Source organism: Cnephaeus nilssonii, assembly GCF_951640355.1.
Source record: "Cnephaeus nilssonii genome assembly, chromosome: 6".
Classification (NCBI taxonomy): domain Eukaryota; kingdom Metazoa; phylum Chordata; class Mammalia; order Chiroptera; family Vespertilionidae; genus Cnephaeus; species Cnephaeus nilssonii.
In genome coordinates this window covers 20,655,389-20,679,792 of record NC_137077.1, presented here as the reverse complement: position 1 = coordinate 20,679,792, position 24,404 = coordinate 20,655,389, and the positions used below count along the sequence as shown (strand labels likewise).

The 24,404-nt window shown below is 55.9% G+C and overlaps 4 protein-coding genes across 5 annotated transcripts; 2 read left to right on the top strand and 2 right to left on the bottom strand.

Annotated features, from left to right (window-relative positions):
* Positions 1 to 429: 429 nt before the first annotated feature.
* SPSB2 (splA/ryanodine receptor domain and SOCS box containing 2) lies at positions 430 to 2,855 on the top strand. The gene is made up of 3 exons (XM_079774781.1): positions 430 to 540; positions 785 to 1,531; positions 2,516 to 2,855. Exons 2-3 carry the CDS (start codon positions 868 to 870, stop codon positions 2,641 to 2,643), a joined length of 792 nt encoding a protein of 263 aa, XP_079630907.1. The 5' UTR covers positions 430 to 540; positions 785 to 867; the 3' UTR covers positions 2,644 to 2,855.
* Positions 2,856 to 2,985: 130 nt separating this feature from the next.
* On the bottom strand, positions 2,986 to 6,311 carry TPI1 (triosephosphate isomerase 1). Its single transcript, XM_079774780.1, has 7 exons — positions 6,148 to 6,311; positions 4,919 to 5,042; positions 4,715 to 4,799; positions 4,504 to 4,636; positions 4,129 to 4,214; positions 3,706 to 3,793; positions 2,986 to 3,574 (listed from the first exon to the last, which is right to left on the bottom strand). The coding sequence occupies exons 1-7, from the start codon at positions 6,260 to 6,262 to the stop codon at positions 3,456 to 3,458; spliced, it is 750 nt and encodes a 249-aa protein (XP_079630906.1). The 5' UTR covers positions 6,263 to 6,311; the 3' UTR covers positions 2,986 to 3,455.
* An 878-nt stretch (positions 6,312 to 7,189) lies between these two features.
* On the bottom strand, positions 7,190 to 20,810 carry USP5 (ubiquitin specific peptidase 5). 2 transcript variants are annotated; one of them, XM_079774625.1, is made up of 20 exons: positions 20,067 to 20,810; positions 17,051 to 17,176; positions 16,723 to 16,789; positions 16,395 to 16,528; positions 16,124 to 16,269; positions 15,702 to 15,886; positions 15,175 to 15,269; positions 14,294 to 14,487; positions 13,616 to 13,687; positions 13,229 to 13,316; positions 12,984 to 13,109; positions 12,328 to 12,481; positions 11,860 to 12,034; positions 11,115 to 11,203; positions 10,176 to 10,298; positions 9,446 to 9,589; positions 9,224 to 9,369; positions 8,853 to 9,006; positions 8,486 to 8,566; positions 7,190 to 7,909 (listed from the first exon to the last, which is right to left on the bottom strand). In XM_079774625.1, exons 1-20 carry the CDS (start codon positions 20,274 to 20,276, stop codon positions 7,902 to 7,904), a joined length of 2,517 nt encoding a protein of 838 aa, XP_079630751.1. In that variant the 5' UTR covers positions 20,277 to 20,810; the 3' UTR covers positions 7,190 to 7,901. The 2 variants fall into 2 exon arrangements, with proteins under 2 accessions (XP_079630751.1, XP_079630750.1); XM_079774624.1 differs by having other exon boundaries at positions 7,198 to 7,909; positions 8,482 to 8,566; positions 20,067 to 20,803.
* A 234-nt stretch (positions 20,811 to 21,044) lies between these two features.
* CDCA3 (cell division cycle associated 3) lies at positions 21,045 to 23,081 on the top strand. The gene is made up of 5 exons (XM_079774454.1): positions 21,045 to 21,479; positions 21,694 to 21,823; positions 22,103 to 22,396; positions 22,520 to 22,623; positions 22,748 to 23,081. The coding sequence occupies exons 1-5, from the start codon at positions 21,360 to 21,362 to the stop codon at positions 22,901 to 22,903; spliced, it is 804 nt and encodes a 267-aa protein (XP_079630580.1). The 5' UTR covers positions 21,045 to 21,359; the 3' UTR covers positions 22,904 to 23,081.
* Positions 23,082 to 24,404: the final 1,323 nt, after the last annotated feature.

Genomic DNA, 24,404 nt, shown 5'->3' with positions numbered 1-24,404 from the left:
ACAGTTCAGGAATGGACAGCACAGCATGGGGACCTATGACTCCTGCCGCTCAGAGCCGGAAACACAGGGTTCAGAACCTCAGGCTTAGAACGGGCTGACTCACAACTGAATCAGAGAGACCTGCCCAGAAACGGTGGCCCCGCGTCCAGGACCAGGGACATAGAGGGCAGCACGACGGAAGAATCCCCTGGACCCCAGGCCCCTCGTACCTAAGGGCTCAGGACTTGGCTGCCCAGGTGGCTCAAAGGAGAACCGAGCCCCAGAGACCCCAGAGCGATGCCAGAGAGAGATTAACGGCCCCGGAGGGCCTCCCACGGGGGCGGGGCCTCGAGGCGGGGCGCGACTTGGGGCAGCGACGGGATGACACCCCCCTCGCCGCCGCGCGAGGGCGCCCGTGGGGCGGGGACTTGGGCGGGGCCGAGCCTGGGGGCGGCGCTTGGAGGCGGAAGCGGCGGCCTTCTGCGCCCGGCGCCCCTCGGTGACTGAACGCCGGGTTCCTCCTCGGGCCCGGCGACCTCCCGGCTTGGGGAGCCCAGCGAGGTTCGGGGGCCACGGGTGACGCGGGCACGGGGCGGGCGAGGGGGGCGGCCCCTGGAGAGGCCCGAAGCGGGCGACCTCGCCGGTCTCGGGTGAGGGTAGGGCGACGGGCTGAGGAGCTTGGGGGGAACGAGGAGGGGGGAGCGGGGCAGTGGGCAAACGGGGGGGCAAGGATGGGGCGCAGGGGCGAGGAGCCCCCGCCAGGTCCCCTCACTTGACCGTCTCTTCTCTCCCCACTCCTTTCCAGGTCAGTCCCGAGCCGGAGCGCAACTTGCAGGAGAGAGACGCCCCAGCAAGGCTCTTTGGGGGAACCCTCCAGCTCCTCACCCCATGGGCCAGACGGCCCTGGCAGGGGGCGGCAGCAGCTCCCCCACCCCACAGGCCCTGTACCCCGACCACTCTTGTCCCAAAGGCTTGGAGGAACTGCTCTCTGCTCCCCCTCCCGACCTGGGAACTCAACGGTGCCACGGCTGGAACCCCGAGGACTGCTCCGAGAACATCGAGGTCCAGGAGGGGGGCTTGTGCTTCGAGCGGCGGCCCGTGGCCCAGAGCACGGACGGGGCCCGGGGCAAGAGGGGCTACTCGAGCGGCCTGCACGCCTGGGAGATCCGCTGGCCCCGGGAGCAGAGGGGCACCCACGCCGTGGTGGGGGTGGCCACGGCCCTCGCCCCGCTGCAGGCTGACCACTACGCGGCGCTGCTGGGCAGCAACAGCGAGTCGTGGGGCTGGGACATTGGGCGGGGGAAGCTGTACCATCAGAGCAAAGGGCCCGGGGCCCCCCAATATCCACCCGGACCTCAGGGTGAGCAGCTGGAGGTGCCGGAGAGGCTGCTGGTGATTCTGGACATGGAGGAGGGGACTCTGGGCTACGCTATTGGGGGCACCTACCTGGGGCCAGCCTTCCGCGGACTGAAGGGCAGGACCCTCTACCCAGCAGTAAGCGCTGTCTGGGGCCAGTGCCAGGTCCGCATCAGCTACCTGGGCAAAAGGAGAGGTGAGGCCTGGGGTAGGTGTGGGAGAGGGTTCTGTCACTGGTGGCTGTGGTTTGGGTTGGAAACTCTACGCCTTTACAAGGCGGGGCGGGAAGGAGCCTTCATCGAACCTGCTTCCCTACCCCTTACTCAGTGCCAGGAATGGCTAAGGGTCTTCACAGCTCTTACCTAATGTAACCCTCCCAACAGCGATAGAGGTCAAGGTGAGGCTTGGGTACGCAACTTGCCATTCAGTGGTGAGCCCCCAGAATGGAGGGAGGCCCTCCAGGGATTAGGGCTGTGCCGGAGCGAGCAGCTCCTGGAGCACAGGTGCCAAGGGTTAAATGGGTGCTGGGCTAGGTGTACAATTTCAAAAGGAAGAGGCCAGGCAGTGCCAGGCACCCAGGGTGTGTACTAGATTCCCTGGGCTCTGACCTGTGACACATACATGCCTACTTCCTCAGTCAAACCCCAGGGAGAAGCCACTGAGCCCTCCCTCCCCCCACCTGGAAGGAGAGCAGCAGGGGCAGGGTTTGGGGTGGGGCTGCAGGGGAAGGACCTCCTTGGGGAACCAATGGGGCCTGGCTTTAGAGCTGATGGACTGTAACTGTTCTCTGCAGTTGTAGTCTTAGCAGAGGCTGGCCACCTCTCCTCCCATCACCCATGGTGAGCTGTAGAGTGGAGGGCTATCCTTCCTTTCACCTCATCAGCCCCATTCCCAAGGCCTCTCTGGAATCAAAGCCCGGGCCAGCTGCACCCGTCAGAGCCACCTCGCCCTGTTGCTTAGAGGGCCTTAGCTAGAGCTTCACCCCCAGCTCTGACGGGGGGGTGGGGGGGGGTGATGCCTCCGACCCTGAGAGCAGAAGCAGAACTTCAGGGGGCATTAGATCTCTCAGCCAAGGTAGGAGCAGACTCGGAGCAGGAGTGGGAGGGATCCCTGTAACTTGAGGATGTCTAGCTGGTGGCCGCACCACCCCTACTTACCTTCCCCTCCTTCTCTCCCCCAGCGGAGCCACACTCCCTTCTGCACCTGAGCCGCCTGTGCGTGCGCCAAGCTCTGGGGGCTACCCGGCTGGGCCAGGTATCTGCTCTGCCCGTGCCGCCTGCCATGAAGCGCTACCTGCTCTACCAGTGACCCGGTGATACCACAGATTGGGGGGCCTGGATGCTGCCCCTCCCGGGGGTACTGCTGGCTTGACCAGCCACTTAAAACCAGTGAGGCTGGGCCCCTAGCCCCAACCCAAGCTCTGGGGAGCTGAACAGCCCGAGCCACCCAGCGGGTGAAGAGAAGGAGCTGTTATTCAAGGCTGTGGCGCCTGGTACACAAGACAGTTTTCTTCCCAAGTAAAAATAATGAGACCTGCTGTTGCAAAAACCTGTTTGTGGCTTTTTTTCCCCACAAGGGTCCCGTGGCTGCCTCAAAAAAGTGAAGAGAAATGATGTGGAAACAAGTACAATGAAGGACAAACCACAAAGCTTAATGCCAGATGTTTATTCCCACCCCCAAGTGGGACTGCTCACATACACAACACACAGGCGATGGCACCAGGGAGGAAAACAGCACCCGTAGCCTCCGGGGAGGACAGGGCTCTTTCCCAGCCCTGGGCCTCATGTACGAGATGGGAGAGGAGGATGGCTTCTCTTTCCTGCCTTCAGTGCGGACTGAGGGGCTCACGAGCAAACCCCACCCTTCTACCTCTCGCCAAGGAGAAGCCATCTTGGTGACACGTTTTGTTCCAATTATTACAGTAAGCAGAGAAGGGATAGTCCCAACCATTACAGGTGTACATGGTAAAGGAGAGCTACAGTTTGCATTAGGCCACAAGAAGGGGCAGGTGATACCATCAGAAGTATGTGTGGGGGTGGGGAGAGGGAGGGGCAGTTATTGGGCTTCTGAGCGTCACAGTCCTTGGCATAGCAGGAAGGGCAGGGAGGTGGATTTGGGGCTTATTGTTTGGCACAGATGATGTCCACGAATTCAGGCTTGAGGGATGCGCCCCCCACGAGGAAGCCATCGACGTCAGGCTGGCACGCCAGCTCCTTGCAGTTGGCCCCAGTCACAGAACCTGGGAAGGGAGAAGTGAGGGCGAATGGTCAGGGATGGGGTGGGCATACTCCATCCCCACCTCAATGTCTAAGGAAGGCTCAGTCTTGTTCCCAGCCCACCCCACCGCAGGCTGGAGCCAAACCCACTCACCTCCATAAATGATGCGGGTGCACTGAGCCACTGCATCAGAGACATTGGACTTAAGCCATCCCCGGAGCTTTTCGTGTACTTCCTGGGCCTAGAACAAGAAGCCAGACTAAGTTAAGACTCTTTCTGCCTTTCCCTCCAAGGGGAAATACACCCTGGGCACCAGTGGCGAGGCAGTGTTGCTTCAGGGAATCCTAGAAACCCTGAGATCCCAGTGACAACACCAGGGCTCTTCACACACACACACACACACACACACACACACACACACACACCAGGCCCTGGAATGGATGTCCTTGGGCAAATCATTCTCCTTCTCTGGGCTTGGGGGATCCTGCTTTAAAATGAAGGGTTGTCCCAGATGGTCTCTGCTGTCAGTTCTACCCAAGCAGGGTAGGACAGGGTGGGGCTCCTGGGCGTGGTTACCTGTTGGGGTGTTGCAGTCTTCCCTGTACCAATGGCCCACACAGGCTCATAGGCCAGAACAACCTTGTTCCAGTCCTTCACGTTATCTGTGGGACAGAGATCACAGATGGCAGGGTAAATAGGAGGGAGGATGGAGCTTGGTAGCAAGGAAATAAAGAGGGTGGTCTGCTGCCCCCTAGTGGCTGTTTAAGAAACTCCAAGAGGCATCAATACCATGGGGCAGGAGCAGAAGTGATGGAGAGGAAGCAAGGGTTCCCACCTTCCCCTTCCCTTTGCTGTATGAGCATGGGGATCAAGTCCGGCTGCAGGGCATCAGACCCCACCCTCGGTGCCTTCATGGACTTGGCTAGGCTCATAGGTTCCCTTCAGAAATACCTGCGATGGCCTTGGTTTGTTCAAACACGACCTTCTCAGTGATACCAGCTTCCCTCTCATCTAGCTTCTCCCCAATGCAGGCGATCACTCCAAGTCCCTCCGCCAGGGCATGGGCCACTTTCTGCCCAATCAGCTGTTGAGGAACAGACTTGGTGAAACACCGACCGCTCTTGAGACAAGGCATCTCCTACCTCTTCTCCTAGTTACTAACCTCATCCGACTCCCCAAAGACGTGCCTTCTCTCCGAGTGCCCCAGGACTACCCACGTGGCTCCACAGTCTTTGATCATGCAAGGGCTGTGGGGAGAGGTGAAGCCACAGTTCACAGTTCCACAGGGGGTCCACCTGTGGCTTCCCCCTCAATGAGGAAAATGAGGGGAGGGTCCCCACACACCCTTCTCCCACCTGCATCTCACCTGATCTCTCCAGTAAAAGCCCCGTTAGGCACTTTGTAGCAGTTCTGGGCAGCCACGGCAATCTTGGGATCCAGCTTCTGCCTGGCGAAGTCAATGTAGGCGGCGGGGGGTGCACAAACCACCTCTGCGGATGAGATCACAAGGAAGCCTGCATTCTCCAGACTCCATCCAGAGCTCTGGAACCCCTAGCCTCCACCAGCTGTCTGAGTTCTGCTTTCCTCCCCTCTTCACCCCAACGAGGTGATCTTTGTCCACATCCCGGGTTGGGCCCGGTTCCAATTCCTAGAGCCTCCCAGGTGCCCCTGAGGCCATGGCCCTGCCCTCTGCTCTTTTAACAGCTGTGGCTCTGATTTCCTGGGGCTATTCTGGGCCCGAGCACCTAGACTCAGCATTCTCTGGGGGCCAATCCGGCCTCCCTTCTAAAATAGCTCTCACAGGCAAGGCAAGGATTTTTAGCAAAAGCAGAGAGGGCCAGGTCGGGGTTGGTACCGGGGCCTCTGGGGAGTAAGCCAGAAGGCGCGGCCCCTGCTGATCGGGCCCGTGGTTCTGTGGTTTCGGTGGACGGGAAGGGCTGAGGACCGCACTCTGCGGGTGGGAGAGCGGGGCGCGGACCCGCTCCCGGAGACTCCGCGCCTCCCCCGGTCCCAGGCTGGAGAAAGCAGCAGGATCGCTCCTCATTCACGAATGGCCCGGGCGGTTGGGCCCCTGCTCAGCCGCATCTGCGAAGGCAGGGCTCACCCAGGCCGCCGGGGGCAGAGGCTCAGAGCGGGCGGCCCCGGGGGCACTCGGCCGCTCGGCGGGCGCGGGGCGGAGTCTGGGGCTACGTGCGGCGGCGCACGAGCCGAGCCGAGGGGGCCGGTAGCGGGAGGCCCGCACGCCCACTCCGCCGCCTCCACCCCCGCCTCCCCGCCTCCGCGGTCGCCAGCCGCTCCCGATCGCCCCCAGGCCCGGCTCCCGGCGGTGCAGCCCCGTCCCCCCAAAGGGCCGCCTTCCTCCCGAACACCCACCAAGCCCTTCCGGCCCCGCTGTCCGAGGGCACCATGAAAAACGGCCCCGACTCCCCCTCGACACGCCCCGACACTGCGGCTGTGGGCCCCGGCGCTGCGGGGTCCATGTCCGGGTCCCGGGAGCCCTGGTCCTCAGCCCCGCACCCCGGTCCACGCGGCCTCCCGGCAGCTCGGAGAGGGCGCTGCCCGCCCGCCGTGCCCTCCCCTCCCGGCGGGGCTCACCTGTGTCGGCCGGCACCTTGGCGGCGTTCAGGGTGGTGATGAGTTCCGCCAGGGTCGTCTTCCTCCCATTCATCTTCCAGTTTCCCCCGACGAAAAACTTCCTGGAGGGCGCCATGTCGCTGAAGCCGACACACTGAAGGTCAGTTTCACGGCGCAGCCGCGGCCACTGGCTGCTTATGTAGAGCGCCGAGAAGCAGAACTCCGCCTCCTCCGCCATGGTGAGCCCGCCCCTGCCCCGGTCCTGCCCGCGGTCCTGCCCCCGGTCCTGCCCGCGGTCCTGCCCCCGGCCCTGCCGCGCCCGCCCGCTGCCCGTGAGGCGAGGTTCTATGTTCTGACGTGACCCCCTTTCTTGTAGCAACGTTCTAGGGCTTGGGGCTCAGTCGCCTCAGAAGAGACCTGTGAACCCCTGCGCTGGGGGGGGGGGGGGGGGGGCGCCTCACGTCAAGACGACAGCTGGGGAGGGGGGGGCAGGGGGTAGAGTGGTTCCCAGGGCACGTCCACCCACTCCCCTGCTGGGCTAGACCAGGCCCTCGGGATTGAGGGGGCTCCGAGGGCCATCCTCCCAACTCTGGGAAGAGGGACCCCGCCCCTCCAAGCAGCTCCACACCTGACTGCCGAGCGGGTACCTTTGACCCAGGCAGGCAGAGCCTAGCCCAGTTACTGGACAAGTGACAGGGCTCAGAGGGAGGGACGGCCCACATTGGCACAGAAACTGCCCAGCTAAGGAAGAGGCCGTCGGAAGCCCTGGGGCCCCCAGGAGTATCCCACTCCTTGCTCCAGTTGGCCAAGGCCTGAAGAGAGACTGCAGGCCTGGGCCCAGGGCTCCTTGGCCACTAGGGACATCGGGGAGCACCCACTTGGGCCCCTGGAGGAAGTGTGTGGGGCTGCCGGAAGGAAGGGCTTTTGCCCCCATTTTTGCTCTGTCACCCCACGCCAGTTCCCCAGATCTGACCGCCTCTAGCACTCACCTCACCCTCAGTTTCCCAAGAGCTCCAAAAACTACTGAAAAGTAGAGATTTGCCTACAGAAGGGGCAAGGCTGGGAGTTTTGGGCCACGGGCCTTCCTGCTAGCCCCAGGGAAGACAACTTCCACCATACCAAACAGGACACAATTTAACCCATTGTACTTTTATTCACATCATGTATTTTGGCATTTTCCAGAGGACAGGGAAGAGACAGGGTGGAGGAAAGACTGAGGCAGGAGGGCGAGGGGGTCCCCATTTCCCTCATATCCCTCCTGACCTGACCACACAGGGAGCAAACACCAAGGGGAAGGGGGAGCAGGGACACCCCCTTCGGTGGAAGAGGCTGCACAAAGCGACACACACAGACACACACACACACACACTCACACACAGATAAGCCCCTTCCACACCGGGAGCTGCAGGACTAGAGAAGCAGAGGAAGGAGGGCCCAGGGGGAGGGGAAGCAGCGTAGTCTCCTCACAGACAGGCAGCCACCCTCCCGTCCCCTTCCTGCTCTGTCCCAAAGTCTCTCGTGTCCCTCCACTCTGCTCAGCCATCCTCCTAGCGCCTCTAGCTTCTTCCCTGCTGCAGGGGACGAAAAGGAAAAGGGTGCAGAGCCTGCGGCTGCCGTCCACTCCCAGCCCCTCTCCCGCATGCCCGGTGGCCTGCCCCTGCCCTCCGTGGTAAGGGTCAGGACAGGCTCTTAGCTGGCCGTTCTCTGGTAGAAGTAGATGTAGCCCAGGTCCTTGGGCGGCTTCTCAGAGGCACACACTTTCTGGTCATTGTAGATCACCCATCTGGGAAAGGTGGGAGAGGTGGAAAAGGATGAACAAACCGAGCAGTCCACATGCTTCAACTAGGTTTCTCTGACCCAGCCTCTGGAGTCAATCCTGGTGACTGTGGGGGAAGCTCCCCAAACCTAGTCCAGCTGCTATCTGTCTGACAAAGACCATTTCCCCTACTCGGTGTCTGCAGATCCTCCAGCATCTTTACAGCCATCCCCCCCACCCATTCCTATAAGGCAGGGATCGGCAAGCTTTTTCTGTAAAGGGCCAGAAGGTTTGGCAGGCCATTGAAAAGATGTAACTACTCTACTTTCCCCTTGCAGAGTGAAAACAGCACAGATAATACATACATGAGTAAGTATAGTTATGCTCATTAAAACTACTTACAAAAGCAAGAGGCCCGACCCAGCCCAGAGGGCTGTAGTTTGCCTGTTTGCGGTCAGGCACTCTCTCATCCCCGGTGGATTTGTGGCCCCACCAGGCAGTCCTTCACCTTCTCCACACATCCTCTAAGGGTCTCCAGAATGGCCCTGCTCGCTTCTACCACCACTCCCCCATTCCCAATGCACACCGTGGCCCCTCACCTGCCTTCCTTCTTGATGTGGCAGACGTAGTGACCACACATGGTGGAGGTGCCCATGTGACTAATGAAGGCAAAGAGCTGGTACTCTAGGGATGGAGTGAAGGGGAGGGCAGAGAAGACAATGAGAAAGGGACCCTTGAGTGACTGACAGCCCAAAGATATATCTAACAGCTCCAATTCAGGGAGTGTAGGCGTGTACTGGGTCAAAAGTCTATCTCCGCCTCCTAGAATCCCACCGCCAGGAGTCATGTCTCGGGAAAAAGCTCCTGCACCCGCTGCCCCGAGGGAAGCAGAGCCGCCTTGGAATGAGGCTCTGGTAGAGCAGACTGGCTAGATTCTACCAGGCCTGTCCTCTTTCCCGGGGACACTCACTTCCAGAACCATCCCGGACTTTAGGTCCCACCGGCACAGACTCAGAGATGGAGTCGGCGGCTGAGCGACCCTCCGAGATGTCCATGGCAGCTTCTGCGTCTAGGTCGTCAATGTGGCTGAAGATCCAGTCCACAGCCCGTTCTAAACTGTTGTTCTTGGAGAGGAGGAAGGCATTACATTTCCAACAAGTTCAGGGGCAAGAAAACCCCCAGGGAAAGCCTCAGCTCCTTCATCACAGCCACAAAAGGGCGGAGCCCAGCCGTGGCCGTACCACAGCGGCTGTCCTCCGTCTTGCTTATGAAGGATGGAACCTCATTCCCACCCCCTTTGTCCCCAGAGGCCCCAGTCCTGAGCTGAGGGCAGCCCCCTACCGTGGCCCGCAGAGCTTTGAGGGCCTGGTCCCGGGAGAAGCCCATGGAGACAATGGTGGTCACGCAGTCCTCTGGCGGGGGGTCCGCAGCCGCACTTGTGGAGCCAGGCCCGCTGGAGCCAGGCAGGACGAGGGGGTTTGCAAAATCTGTGGGTGCGAAGGGGTTGAAGTGTTTGGGGGAGGATGGTGGCCCTGCCAGGCCCTGCTACCCATCCCTACCTACCTGGATCATCCATGTGAGACATGACCCAGTTCATGGCAGCCTCGGCGCCGCTGTTGCCGGTGTAGTAGACAGCTTTGCGGCAGGCATCCATAGGGAAGCCCATCTCCACCAGCTGGATGATGACTGACTCATCCAACATGGGGGCTGTGGTGGGAGAAGTGTGGGCACGGTGACCGATTCCTTGGGCCACTATTTGCTCCACCTTCTCCTCTTCCCCACAGGCCAGCCCCCAGCCCTCTCCCAACCACTCCATTCCATGCATTTTTCTTCCACAGCCTGGCACCTTATCCCAGAACTGAAACGACAGACAATACAAAGTGGGTCCAATATCCTAAAGGCACAGACCAAAGCTAAAGATCCCCCATGGATCCCCTTCCTTGCCCAGTCTCACAGAATGGGCCCTTTCCCTGGAATATGATACGCAGCCCCCACCCCTAACCAATAGATGACAAGGGTAGGGAGGCAATTAGCCCACGCTACTGCCATCCACACAGAGAATGTGGCTGGGCGTGCTTCAGTCGGGCCTCAGTTCACCCAAAGAGGGCGGAGGGAATTGGAAAGGGAGGACAGGAGAAACACAGAGGACAGGCTTGTGGGGAGGCAGGCAGAGAAGACCCCCATCAGCAAGGGAGAGAGACAGGCAGGAAAAAGAATCACTAACATGTCGGAGAGGAGAAGTGAGGGGAGCAGAAGGAGTCTTCGTCTTCGTTGCCATAGAAACCAAGGCTACCTTTGGGCTCATCCGGAGTGACCAGGGGTGGGGCAATGTCAGGCAGCTCCTCCTCTCCAGGCTGCAGCCCTGTACCCCTCAACTGGGAGATGTCTAGCTCATCCGGCATCTCGATGGACACATCTGCAAAGGGAATGGCAGGAAAAGGTCACTCAGGAGCTCCCTGGGGCCCTCCCTGAAAAAGCACTTTGGGAATCTCACGCCCAGGCACCATATCTTAGCACTGCCCTGGAATATCAAGCTGTTTAGAGAATCCAATCTTAGGGATCCGGTTAATAAAAATAATTGTGGCCTGGGAGTCAGGAGACCTGATCTAGTCCTAGATCTACCACAAATGGGCTATGGGCAAGGAAGGGGGGCCTCCAACTTGTGGGACAGGATGATGTTATACTTCTGTGAGTCTCAGCTTATCTAGGAAATGAAGTTAAATCAGACTTCTCAAAATCAGCAGGGGCCTGTAAGGCCCATGAGAACTAATTATTTCCAGATTATTAAAATGAAAACATCTTAACAACTGTAAAAATAAAAATTGTAAAACTACGAAGATCATTGTTGGTTGTAAATTATAACTAAAATCAAAGAAGTCTTGGCTCTGGCCAGGTGGCTCAGTTGGTTAGAGTGTCGTCCCCATATGCCAAGGTTGTGGGTTCGATCCCTGATCAGGGCATCTACAAGAAGCAACCAATGAATGCATAAATAAGTGAAACAACAAAGCAATGTTTCTCTCTCTTAAATCAATACATTAAAAAAAACAAAAAACAAAGAAGTCTTCTAATATTTTTAGTCAGTGCTTTTCAAACTAGACACATTTTGAAATATCTAAGGTAATTCTTTCTTCTTTCAGAGGGAAGTTAGAGAAACATCAGTTTACATATATCAAGGCCTCTTCTTTGTCTACATTTTCTGCTTAACCTCCCTCACTTGTCCCAGCCATCATACCCAGTTTCTTGGGTACCCAGTCTAAGCCGAAGGTGAACTTCTTGATCTGGATGACCAGGTAGTCAGGGAATGAGGCAAATCGTGTGGTCCTAGGGAAGAGAGAATGTCCTGGTACCCAGACAATCCCAAGCTTCTCCTATCCTGAAAGCCCCACCCTGGGGTTCAGCCTCTCATGGGTAGAAGATACCCCATATTCTAACAGCCCAGAAGATACCCCATATTCTCATCTCGCCCTGGGCAGGCATCAGAGCATGTGCAAACAAGGAGCGGCGGAAGCCAGGACAAGGGCTGGCTTGTTGACAGGAGCAGCACAGGGGTGGATGGCTAACGTCTCTGGAGACCACAGCACTCTTACCGATCTCAAGATCATGCCAACACAGGAAGGCAAAAAGTAAAAGCATTTGCTGGAAACCCACACTCTGTTCACCAGTGATACTCAGTGTCTGCCCTGCCAGGATCGAGGGAGTGGAGAGAAGCTGCACTAAAGTGACCCTGTGCCATGAGAGAAGAGGGAGGGGTTTGGCCAGGACAAGGAATATGTAGTAATCGTCTGCGTCTGCTCCTGCTGGAGCCTCTTGGTTCCCACCAGGGCCTCTTGGTTTCCCATTCCAAAGTTACCAGCCTCAACTGGTGCAATTCTGAGGTTCCACCCAAAAAAGGGACAGAATGAGAAAGAGGCAGATAGTATCTCAGGGACCACCCTGACACAGGCCCGAAGCCCTCAGCCCAGACCAACAGGACTTACTTGACAGCTACTGATTTGGCCTGCAGAGCCGTGCTCCAGAAGTCGTCCACCTGCTCAGGGGCCCCGTACGCTTCCAGGCAGGAGCTGAAGGGCACCTGGGCCCGAACCAGCTCTGGCAGTGGCAGCTTCTCCTCCTCGGCTTGCCGCTTCTTCTCCTCATACTCCAGAAGCTCCTCTGGTGACAGAATTGGTGGGTGGATCCTTCAGAGGGTGATGCTCTTTCCCTCCTAGCCTGGCCCTGCTGGCTCTGCGTCACGCCCGACAAGCATCTGTATATGATCTTGCTACTTTTTAACATAGCTCTGCGCATAAGCTGTGGGCGAGGTTAATCCTACTTCCCCCTATGGCCTAGCTTAGGACCACGGCGGGGGAGCAGGGCATCCCATGGGCTCTGCTCCTATTAGATGCCCAATGCTCTTCACAGCCCTCAGACTGCACCCGCACCCAGGCCTGGCTGAGAGCCCCTACCTTTGTTAAGGGCCGCGTCCATGGGCACAGGCAGCTGCATGATGTAGTCCACTCTCTGCGTGTACTTCACCTTTTCTGTGGCCAGGCACTTGATTTTTTCCTCCACCAGGAAGCGGAACACCTCATTAGGATTTTCAGAACTCCGGCAATTCCTCTATGGGAAAGAGGCAGGTGGGGAGGTCTGGGTAGCCAGGGACTGAATGGGGGCCTAAGAGGGTCCTTGGTGGTTAGGGAGGCAGCAGAGGGGAAGGGAAGGGATTCTACCCCTGAGAGCGCAGGGATGCAGGAACAGAGCGGAGGCCTTCCCTAGTTCCCAGCCCTCCCTGACTCTGGCCCGGTCACAGCCTGTGGGACTGTGATGGAGTGTGCTTGTAGTCCTCCTGGTAAGTAGGAAGTATCCCGATTGCATTTTCTTTGGGTGTATCCCTCATGAGGCAGCAAGCCCATCAAGTGTAAGGACCACTGCTGGGCTCTACTATTCTCCTTGGGTGTCACTGCTACCACAGGGAAGGCACAGTGCATGCAGACTGCCAGGTGCAGGGGTGGGGCTGGGTGGGACTGACAGGCAGGAAGGGGCAGGAGGGAGAGGGAGTGACTTGCAGGTGGATGGGAGGACTTGGAAGAGTGCCCTCCCTTGTCATCTTCTCAGCCCTTACCTCCACCATGTTGATAAGGTGAAGGAAGAACTCTTGGGCATCCTGCTGTCGGTTGGTGGAGAACTCGGGGTGACCCTTGCCAACGAGGGCCTTGAACATCCGAGGGGCAATGCCATCTTGAACTTCCTAGGCAGAGCCAGGGCAGCAAATTAGCTGGGGCTCAAGAGGCCAACAAGTGAGACATCTCCCAGACCTCAGTTTCCCCATAATTCCAGAGCCTGAAAGGGATCGAGTCCTTGACTCACCTTGTGTTCTGACACCTGCTCCCCATTGCCAGACTCCGGTGCCAGCTTGGAATACTCTCCAGAGACAAGGCCATGGCCCAGCTTGGCCCTATGTTAACATCCAAGAGAACCACTGGCTTTAGTCAACCAATGATAATCTGACATCTGCTATACCTCTTCCTCCCCAACTCAATCCTGGCTGAAAGCCCTCCTTAGACAACTCTGTAAAATGTGGAAAACCTCAGGTTCCCATCTCAAGGCAGTAAGCATGCCGAGAAGGCAATCATCTGACAGAGTCTAACTGGCCAGGGCCAAACTGCTGCCCCCTCCAGGCGGTCCCGGAGGAGAGAGGAGGCAGACAGGCTGCGAGGCGGTCACAGCCTTCGTACATAGGACCTGGCTACATACACCTGGGTGCTGAAGTCCTGGGTCGGGTCCGTCGGGGCATTCTGGAAGATCTTCTCCAGCTTATCCACATACCTAAGAGTCAAGGGAAGGAGAGTTGGAGGGGCTTTGGTCTGGGCTCAGCCGAAAAGCCAAGAGAGAAATCTACCAGCTCAGAGAACAGGCTCTCTCCACAGTGGGGAGTTATGTGGATGAACCTTGGAGTCCATTTCTTCCCATCGGCCTGCCCTTCTTCCCTCTCAGCTACGTCAGTAGGCAGTGCACTGAGGCAGTTCTTCCCAGCACCCCCCCCACCCGAGAAAGAATGTGCCTTCCTTCTACCTTAGTGTCCCCAGTCCCCCCCTCTCCCCCAGGGTTACATGTCCATGTTAGATGCTTATCTGATGTCATGGGCCTAAAATAAAGACCACCTGCTCACCCTTGAGTCGGTCAGGAGGCCTCAGAGAGCCCTGGGATTTGGTGTTCTGCTCTCTCAGTGGGGCTTGTGTGTGACTGGGTAACGATGGTGCAGTTCTACAACTCACTCCCTTCACAGCACACCAGCCAGTGTAAGAGGAACTAACTCCAGAACAGAGGTGCTGAGGGCAGCTGAAAGCTGTGTGCCCAGAGGCTGGTGACCCAGAGAGGAGCTGGGGTGTAGGGGGTGCAGAGCCCCGGGCCAGGGGGGAAGGCACCACTCACTTCCTCTGGAAGTCGGGGATGCTGAAGAGCACCTGGACCACTGAGTTGAGGTAGCAGCTGTTACCCAAGTTTCGGATGCCGGTGTAGCCGGGCCCGAACAGGGGCTTCAGTGACACACCCGACTCCTGGATCAGCTCCCATTCACCAATGCGCTGGTTCATATCTATCTCCAACTCGGTCATCGTCTTGTCCGTCTGCAGGGAAGGGGCACTTCAGACGAGGGGCGGGACTCAGCCCTGGATTTTTCCCATTGATCTGTCACAGATCTAGGACGAAACCCGGCTGGAGCCTAGATTTGCTGAACGGTGGAGGCACACTGGGTATCGTCCAGTCTAAGTCTAGGTGGCCACAAGCAACTGTCCCAGAGGACAGTCAGCAGGCTTGAATGAGGGAATGAATGAACGAAACATCCTCTGCCTGAAGCATTTTTCCCATTCCAAAGTTACCCCTCCTCACCCCTCAGGTCTCCACTCAAGCAACAGCTTCCTCAGAGAAACTTCCCTGGTGCCCTAGGCTAGGCCAGGTCCCTGCTGTAAACTACGGCCGCCCCCTCCAATCTCTTTCATAGTACCCTGCACAGTTTGCAATCATTCAGTTATTTGTGTGAGCATATGATTAACGTCTGCCTTTCCATATATAATATTAGTCGATGAAAGGAAGAAAGGAAGGACTACACCTGCCTTATTAGTGACTAGCACATAGTAGGTACTCAGGAGTATTCAATGAATGAACAAATGATTCTAGAAAGTTCTTCAAAGCCCACATACCATGGGACTGGAATAACTTTGGCAAATGCAACTCTCTCCAGTATTCTGCCTCAGGCAAGGAAGAAGGGCCTAATGGGCAGGGATAAGAAGAATCTGAAGCTGAAGGGATCGTACCTTTTGCATTCTCAGCATGTTGATGCCAAAGTGGGACAGGTGCTCAGCCAGGTTGGGGTCCAGGACCATGTCGTCCTCATCATACGAGAACACATCTAGGATAGGAGGCGGAGGCAGTCACAGGGGTGGCTCAGGCCTGGCCTGACCACCAATGTCACGCCCTGCCCTGAGGGGCCTTGATGGGATAGAAGGATGAGCCTGTAGGATAACCCTCTTGGCACCCTTGAACCTTCTGGGGATGGCTGTCAGGAAAGATGGGGTGAAACAGGGTGAGGGTTGGAATTCATTGTGACCCCGAGGGATAAGGGTCTAGTGTCAGATGAGTTGGGAGGGTTGCTTACTTATCGGATAATAATAATAACTTCTAGAAAGAGGACTGAGGTTTGCAGGGTGACTGGAGATTTAGTCTTATCTGCAATATTTTCATTGTTTGTCAGGAGAATGTACTCATGTATTATCTGTGCCAATAAAACGAGTAACCATTAAAAGACATTTTGGCATGGAGGTGGCTGAGGAGGGAGGAGTACCAGCGCCGTCAGGTGTGATGGTGCCCAGTTTGACGGCTAACGGGTAGCCTGTCTCCCTGTAGTGCTCCGCAGCATGGTTGTTGCCCCCACTGCCATCGAAGTAGCGTCGGCCACAGAGGATGGAGCCATCGGTCAGGTTGAGCCATAAGTTTTCTCTCATGTCACACTTGGAGCACTTCCAGCCACTAACCCAGGAGAAAAATACGGGCTGCAATACGGGCCAGGGGTATTTCAGAGTGGAGGAGAAAGGGGACTCCCGGGCCCTGTAATCCATGAGCTCTCTGTCCTCCCCCCGTTTAGCTCTTCCCCAAGTCTCCCTACTGTCCTGCTCCCGGCCCTCTCTCCCACCAGGTCCCCAGGAGGGTGGCCTCTTTGCTCTGCTCTGGGGGTTGTGCCTCGAGGCCGAGGGGGCCAGGTCTCACCAGGGAGGGATTCGAGCAGGGTTGTCCAGCTGCTTGAGGTTGAAGGCATGCTTAGACACCTGCCGTACTTCCCCATCCCAGGCCTGCACCTCCTGCTTGCGGGAGGCCGAGTCGGCCGACAGCAGAGCCTCCACTGCACTGGTCACCTGGGGAAAGCAGAGGGTCAGAGACAGTGCACGGCCCCCAGCCCCACACGCCCCGCTAGCACTTGGCCTTTAGCCTTCTCAGTGCTTGCCCTAAAATCTGGGGGAGGGCGGGAAAATGTTCATACCCGATCTCTGACAAACTCAGGCAGTCCCCCCAACCCATCCCGGGCGATCTCCAAGTAATCCGGCAAAATGACAATCTTCACATCCTCATCGTACTCAAACTTGTCCTCGTTGATGTCAAACCCGCCTTCGACACCTGGCGAGACAGGGAAGAAGAATAGTAGGACAACGGCCACAGGTAAATGTCCCTTCTCTGATACAGCACTTGACTTCGTCCCTTCCAGAGTTCAAGGCCCTCTGATCAGGCTCATTCCTTCGGGGCTTTCCTAGTACTTCCGAGAGCAGGGAAGACCAGCTCAGGGAGAAGAATAAGACAGTAGTGGTGCTCACCAATAGCAAGCCGGGTGGGCTTCTTTCGTGGGGGGTCTCCAGTGCCTGTAGTGGTGTCCTCCTCTTTCTGCAACGAGGCAGGAAGGGCAGGATCAGCAATGAGCCCAGATAAGGGACAAATGGGGGGAATGGACGGGATGCAATGAGTTAATCTCAGAAGAGAATGGAGCTAAAAAACATGTGTGCTGGGTTGTGTGCTGGGTTTTAACGATACCAACAGAAACAGGTGAGAGGGGAATTGAGGCCTACAGAAGTCAGAACGGAAGAGATTCAAAATGGGGGCCCAGTGGGACATGCCAGGATGTCCCCAGGCCCACCCCGTCCCTACCGGGCGCCGGGTCCGCCGGAGGTGCAGGTAGACGCGCTGGCCCGTCTTGTTGAAATGTCTCTCCACATACTGTTTCCCGAAACCCAGGAATGTGTTCATGCAAATGTAGAGGCCACCCTCAGACTCCTGCAGGACAAGAAGCAGGGGAGGAAACACGGGGGATTAAGCCTGGCCAGGTGGGGAGACAAGACCCAGGCTCGAAAACTTCTGGTTTCCACAGAAAGGTTCTGTTCTCTAACAAGGTGTGGCTCTTGGCAAGTCATTTACCTGCTTAATACTTAGTACATGGCTAAGGTTCTCCCCATCCTTTGATAACAACCAACAAGGACACCAGGAGCAAACACCTATCAGTCACCATTCCTCTTCCTCCTTGCTCCTTCTTTGGAGCCCTCCAATCAACTGCAGAGAACTCTCTCCACCTCTTCTCTGGAGCCAAGAGACCCAGAAAATAAAAGGGGAGCAAACACCACAGACTTCCAGGACCAGAAATAACATTCAGAGGGGAACAGGGTCCTTCCTTGGAGAGGCAAGACCTGTATGTCAGACACTGAACCTAAACCAAGGACAACATGACAAACCCCACCTGATCTCCAGGATTAAGAAAACCTACCAATATGCATAACCCATGGACACAGACAACAGGGTGGTGAAAGCCTGGGGCAGGGGGCGGGGATGGGCTGGAGAGGGTCAACAGGAGAAAAAGGGGGACATATGTAATACTTTCAACAATAAAGATTAAAAAAAAAAAGAAAGAAAGAAAGAAAGAAAACCTACCAGACTGGACAAACAGATTCTTCTAGTATATCTAACCCCAGAGCTTGCCAGCAAGACCAGACCTTTCCTCTACCATACTCTGCAAGGTGGTAGAACCCGGTCCACAGTGAGTCTTCTCCCTCCTCTCCTGCTGAAGCCTGACTCCAGGGGAACAATGCCTTGTGTGCAGCTCACAGCTAAACGTGGACCCAGCCTGCCACCCTGTCACCTCCCCTCTGACCAATAACTAATTCCCCAATGAAGTCCCATCAACCTCCAACCTCAGAGCCAGCCCCTTTCTAGAACAACCTAGCAACACTTGCTGAGATAGGCAGAACACATATACCCCAGGCAGAAACCAAGGAAAGACAGGTGTCCACTCTAAACCAGGGCTGACGGGAGAGGGATGGGCTTCCCCCACACTGAGCAAGTCTCCCAGGGCCTTTGTGACTCAAGTGATGGAGAAGGTGGAGGAGGAAATTGGGACAACAGAGTCTTCCCTTAGACCCCCCAGATCCAAGGTTTTGAGCAACAGCAGGCATCTTCTTCCCGGGATAAAAGCCCCAGTGGCCTTGAAAAATTCTCTGCTGTCATAGTAAAAATAGGGCATCATCTAAGGCAGTTCTTGATCCCACAGATTGTGTTCCACTCCCTAGGACAGTGTGGATTATAATAGTCGTAAACAAATAGAGCATTTCTCATCAGGCAGGCCACGTAAGCTCTCTTTCTACCAGGAACCCAATTTGAAGATAATCAAATGTGCTGGAAGTTCGTTAGCAAAGCAACTCAGCCACACTGGAGTTCTCTTGACTTGGGGTGAGAGGAGTAAAGTGGAATAAGATGACCAAAATCCCTTTTGGATTATTCAAAGCAGTTACTAGGAGAAAGACAGGAGTTTAAAGAGGAATCCACTGACTTCTACCATCAGTTGGTAATTAAGAAAAACCTTTTCCTCCTGAGAAAGATGGTGCTTCGCCGAGCCATGCCTCTGGTAACTGGGGGCATGAGGAAACTGCAGGGATTAAACTCCTCTGTTGGAAATGAAAAACGCTGGTTTCACCAAGGATTGGGAACCCTGGAGCTCTGCTCTGAGCAGTCCTCTTTTAGCTTTAGCTTTACCAAAGCCAGACTTGAGAGAAGCAGCACACTGTTTGAGGTCAAGCTCAAAGCCTAGCAAACCAAGCAAACCACAAATCAGTGGTGAGCCTACACTTGGCTTTAGATCATGCTCCCATACTCAGCACTGCATTAATGATCCTTTCCACTCTGACTTGCAGTTTTCCTGGCCATGAGCTGGTCTGGCTGAACACCCAGGGCAGGGCCCAGAGGCTTGAGGGGAGGGCTGCTGAGGGTGGGGCGGATCCCAACCAGGCTGCTGCCCTCTCAGCTCAGGCTCTGCCCTGGCCAGAGCCTTGTCTCTGCTTGAGGGTGACACAGAAGGGAGAAGTGCAGGAAGGGAGGTACCGGGTGGAGCCTGCATAACGTGAAGCATGGTGTGGGTGGTGGCTTTGTCTAACTAGTCAAGAGTGCCAATGGGATGGGAAAGAGGCCTTAGTATCCTGTAAGAAAGAAACCGTCTCTCCAAAAATACTTTGAAAAGGGTCCCCTCTGCTTTCTGTGATGCGCGGGAAAGAGGGGGCCGAGGGAATGGTTCATCTTAAAGAAGAAACGACTAGAGCTTTCCTCCCCTCCCTACCACCAATGACCCACCTCCCCGCCCCCTGTCCATATTAATCATGGGTGGAGGCTCTGTAGCTCGGCCTTTCTCAGAAACCGCCTTCCTCACAGCCACTTCCAGACTACTAGGCGCCTGGGAACCGCAGTATGCACCCTCCAACCTCAACCGTGGCCCAGAACAGTGGGGGGGTCGCCCCATCCTTCCTACACGAGACTACAAACCCCGGAGAACCATGCGCGATAGGCAAGGCCAACTCCCAGGCTTTCGCAGGTATCCACTTGGGAGATGTAGTCCGATGATCGGGTTGCGCCCCTAGCTTAGAACGGCAGAGGGAAGAGAGCGACTACAATCCCCACAGTGCTTCACGAGACGGGGAGCGGATGAAGTGGGCGCGGTGGCTTCCGGGGGCGGTAGTCACACGACAGCTCCAGCTAATTAAAAGCAATGGCAGGGAGTAGCATGGGAGACTACACGTCCCATGGTGCATCGCAAGGAGGCGGTAGCCCAAGCCTTGCAGGCCCCGGCAGAATGACCAGGGCTATGGAAGGAAGTCGTGCTCGCTGCGGACGTGGGGAATGGGCTTACCGGTGTGTCGAAGGAGAAGGCGCACTCGTCTTTGTGGACCCGGTCTCCAGCCTTAGGGACCCGGATCGTCGGTAATACTGACAGCAGCGCCTCCTCACTCAGCTCCGCCATGACACCGGCAATAGCTCCTTCACACAGAGCAGCTCCCACCTTTCCTAGTCCCCCTCCCCGTACTCTGGCGGTCCAATGAGCACTACTCGTTAGGTGCATGCGCTCCAGGGAAGACGCGCGAGAATGGCAGTTGGACGGAGCCTGCCTTTTAGTGCTCCGCCCTCTGCCCTACTCTTGACTAAAGCCAATGAAAAGCGCCTCCAATGCAATCGATGGCCGGAAGAACCAATCCCACTCTTCCAGGGCCGAGCAGCGAGGTGGGCCCCAGAGTTTGCGCTGCTCGCACTCTGGGACCCCCCCTACGGTCCCTTCGCGTGCCTCCTATTGAAGAGCAGAAACTGACGGTTGTGTAAATCAATCTGAGACTTTCCCGGAGACTTGGTGTTTGGAAAGGGCCTACCTAATGGCCCGGAGTGTGAGAGGGTTAGAGTCAAGTGATTGATGACGCCGTCAGCCTCTACGGATTACTATTCCTCTTGCCTCAAAAAAACCTTCATAACTCTGTCGCCGCCTGAATCTACATAATAGCATACTAATTCTACCTTTTTTTCTATTTTTTAAAATAAAATAACTTGGTTTTGAAGCTGAAGGTCTCAAAAGCGAAGACTGGCTCTCCTTCAAGTTCCACGATGGACAATTTGCACCCTAATAGGAACAAAATGCCCCTTTTATCCAGGAGGCGTCACCCCTGGGTGAGCCAAGCCGCTGCCCATTGACCCCGTGGTTCCCATGATAGACGTCCTCTCAGCCCAATGGCTTCCCTCCCTGTGGGCGGATCTCACATAGCGGGCCTATAGGAGCCCGTGTCAGCTCAGCCAATAGCGTCACGGCAGGGGGCGTGGCGGGAGGTTTGAAACTCAGCTTCGGGAATTGAGGCTGCAGCTGTTGTGCACCAAAGTGGAGTTGGGGCCCGGTAAGTGATTTAAATAAATTAGTGAGTTAGTTAGAGGGCCCCGCAGGCCCGGAATGAGCCGCCTAGTCAGCTGCACCAGCCACCGTTCCCACAGAGGCCTCTGGCCCAGCGGCCAGGAGATTCCTTAGCTGGGATCTGGGGAGATCGGGTGGTCTGGAGTCCGAGGTTGAACATGGTCGCGGTGAGGGCTGAGACCTGAGTCACTTCACACAGGCATACCCTCCTCGCCCCGGGCCGGGCCCTGCCCCACCCTCTTCCTCCGGATTGAGATGGGCTCAGCCAAGAGCGTTCCAGTCACGCCAGCGCGGCCTCCGCCGCACAACAAGCTTCTGGCTCGAGTGGCGGACCCGCGTTCTCCTAGTGCCGGCATCGTGCGCACTCCCATCCAGGTACTCTGGGTCGCGTGAGGGGTAGGAAGAGAAACTCCGCCTTCTTTGGCCTCTGCCTCATCTGATTTTAAGAGAGCCCCCACTCCCCACCTCTACATTCCCCAGAATGTCGGAAGGCCTTGGCAATTCCTGCCTGAAACACTGGCCTAAGGCTGGAGACCTGGGAGGGAAGAAGAGTCGGGGGCCATACTTTAATGGCCTTTGGTCTTGACAGGTGGAGAGCTCTCCACAGCCAAACGTAACATCGAGGGAACAGCTGGAGGATCCTAATCAGGCCCAGGACTCAGATCCCCGCTCTCCTACCCTTGGCATTGCACGGACACCTATGAAGACCAGCAGCGGAGGTGAGTGTTGGGCCCAGGGAATTCTGATGAGGTTGTCAGCTAGCATTCTTGGGTCAATGAAGCCATCCTCTCAGGGCTCCTTCTTAAAGGAGCCTCTACCCTCCTCTCCTGTGAACCCATCTCACTCTTTTCTCAACATTTTGCTCCCTCTCGCCTTGATTTCCCTCTTCTCAATTTCTCTCCCACCAAGGCATGAATCCTAAGGCTTCTATATTTTTTCCTCTTTGCTGAACCATTTGTATCAGGGAGTCACTATCTCACTTCATGTCTCTCTCCTAGAGCTCACAACCCCACTGGTGAAAGAGCTGAGTGAAGAATTTGAGACGGAAGCCCCCAAATCAAATCTTCCCCCAGAGCCTGTTCTGCCCCCAGAGGTACCTTCATCTTCTGACTTGGACTTGCCTCTGGGCACCCAGTGTTCCCTTGAGGACCAGATGCCTCATGGGAGCCAGACTGAGCTCCCCTCCAAGCAGGTGTTTTCCGAGGAAGAAACAGGACAGCCCTCAGAAACCCTTATGACCAGCCAGGGCTCAGACAAGCCCATGAGAGACCCTGAGACGCCTAGATCTTCAGGTAAAGAATCTAAGGTATAAGGAAGAGAAATTGGAATGATGTCCTGATGTCTACAGATAGTTTAGGAGGAATAACCTGTAAGCCCCTAATTTTGGCTCTGTCTTTAACTCTTTACCCACCTAGGTTCTAAGCGAAATAGACGGAAACCAAGGGGCAAGGCACTAGGGAGATCTCCCCTCACCATCCTGCAGGATGACAACTCCCCTGGGACTCTGACGCTACGACAGGTAAAGGGACAGGGTGAGGGCTGTTCCTAGGATGTCCAACATAGAGGTGGGAGGCCCTTTACCCTATCTTCCCTCTCCTGAACAACCTCCCTCCCTCCCCCAACTTGCATACTGCCTTTTGTAGGGTAAGCGGCCTTCTCCCCTGAGTGAAAATGTCAGGGAACTGAAGGAAGGGGCCATTCTGGGAACTGGACGACTTCTGAGAACCGGAGGACAAGCGTGGGAGCAGGGTCAGGACCATGACAAGGAAAACCAGCACTTTGCGTTGGTAGAGAACTAGGCCCTGGGTGGCCCCAGCCCTGGGTTCACCAGGGTCTAGCGACATTCCGAGTCCTCCCGCCCCTTCTTTCCCTGGGAGACTGGAAAGACTCATTTTCTTCGACTCCCCCTAAACTACCAGCTCTGGAACGGATAGCTTTCTTGGGCTTTCTTTGTGTATTATGTGTTTCTTATATATTAAAGGAAGTGATTTTAAGTGATGTTGTTAACTGTTATACTTAAACCTCGCACTGGGTCGTCTTCATGTAGAAAGGCAGCTGGGGAGCTTGCGTTCCCTGGCCTGACTGCCCCGGCACTGGTGCCTCCAATGTCCTCAACGCACCTCCCTTAAACTCTGGTGTTCACCGGGACTCTGTCCTTGGCTCTTTCCTCTCGCTCTTCATTTCTAGAGATTAACTTCTACTTACCTCTATTCTGGTTACTTCCAAGTCTCTCTGTCTAACCCTGACCTTATCCATCTGCCCCATAGGCACTCCAAAGTCAGTTTGTCTTAAAATTGAATTTGTGATCTTTCCCCAAAAAGCTATTTCTCTTCCCCTCTTTTTTTTTTTTTTTTTTAAACATATTTTTATTGATTTCAGAGAGGAAGGGAGCGGGAGAGAGAGATAAAAACATCAATGATGAGAGAGAATCATTGATTGGCTGCCTCCTGCATGCCCCCTACTGGGGATCGAGTGCAATACAGGCATATGCCCTGACCAGGTATCGGACCATGACATGGTTCATAGCTCTATGCTCAACTACTGAGCCATACGGGCCCAGCTTCTTAAAACATTTTTAAAATTTTTTTAATTGATTTTAGAGAGGAAGGGAGAGAAAGAGAAAGCAAAAAACATCAATCAGTTGCCTCTTGCACATGCCTGACAGCATGTTCCCCATCAGGACCAGGGATCAAACCAGCAACCTGGGTATGTGCAGGGGAAAGGGCAGCTGAGTGTCTTCATGGCCTTTTACCGCCCCTCCTCCAGCCTCCTCATACCCGCCACCTTTTGGTGTATGGGACTGTGCTCCAACCAACTGAGCCACACCAGCCAGGGCTTGCCCATCATTTTGAATCCTTCCCTCTTAAAATCTCATATCCAAGCACTTGGTCACTAAATCCTGGGGATTCTGTATCTTGAATCTCTTTCCCATCCCTTTTCTTGTGCCCCTGTCCTATTGCTCTTGTAATTTCTTGCCACCTGGCTCCTACTGTTGCCTTTATTCCCTCCTGTCTCTCCTCCTTCCATTTCATCAACCTACACCGCTGCTTGGTTCATCTTTCTGAGAAGCCTAGCTGATCACATTATTACTCTGCTCAAAGCTCTTCAATGGTTTTCCATTGGCCTTCAGATAAAGTCTAGACTAGCCTTACACTCAAGGCCTTTTATAATCTGACTAGAGGCCCGGTGCATGACATTTGTGTGTCCTCAGCCTAGCCTGTGCCCTCGGGGGATGTCCGACTGCGGTTTAGGCAATCAGGGCACCAGCAGTCAGACATCCCTCTCGCAATCCTGGATGCT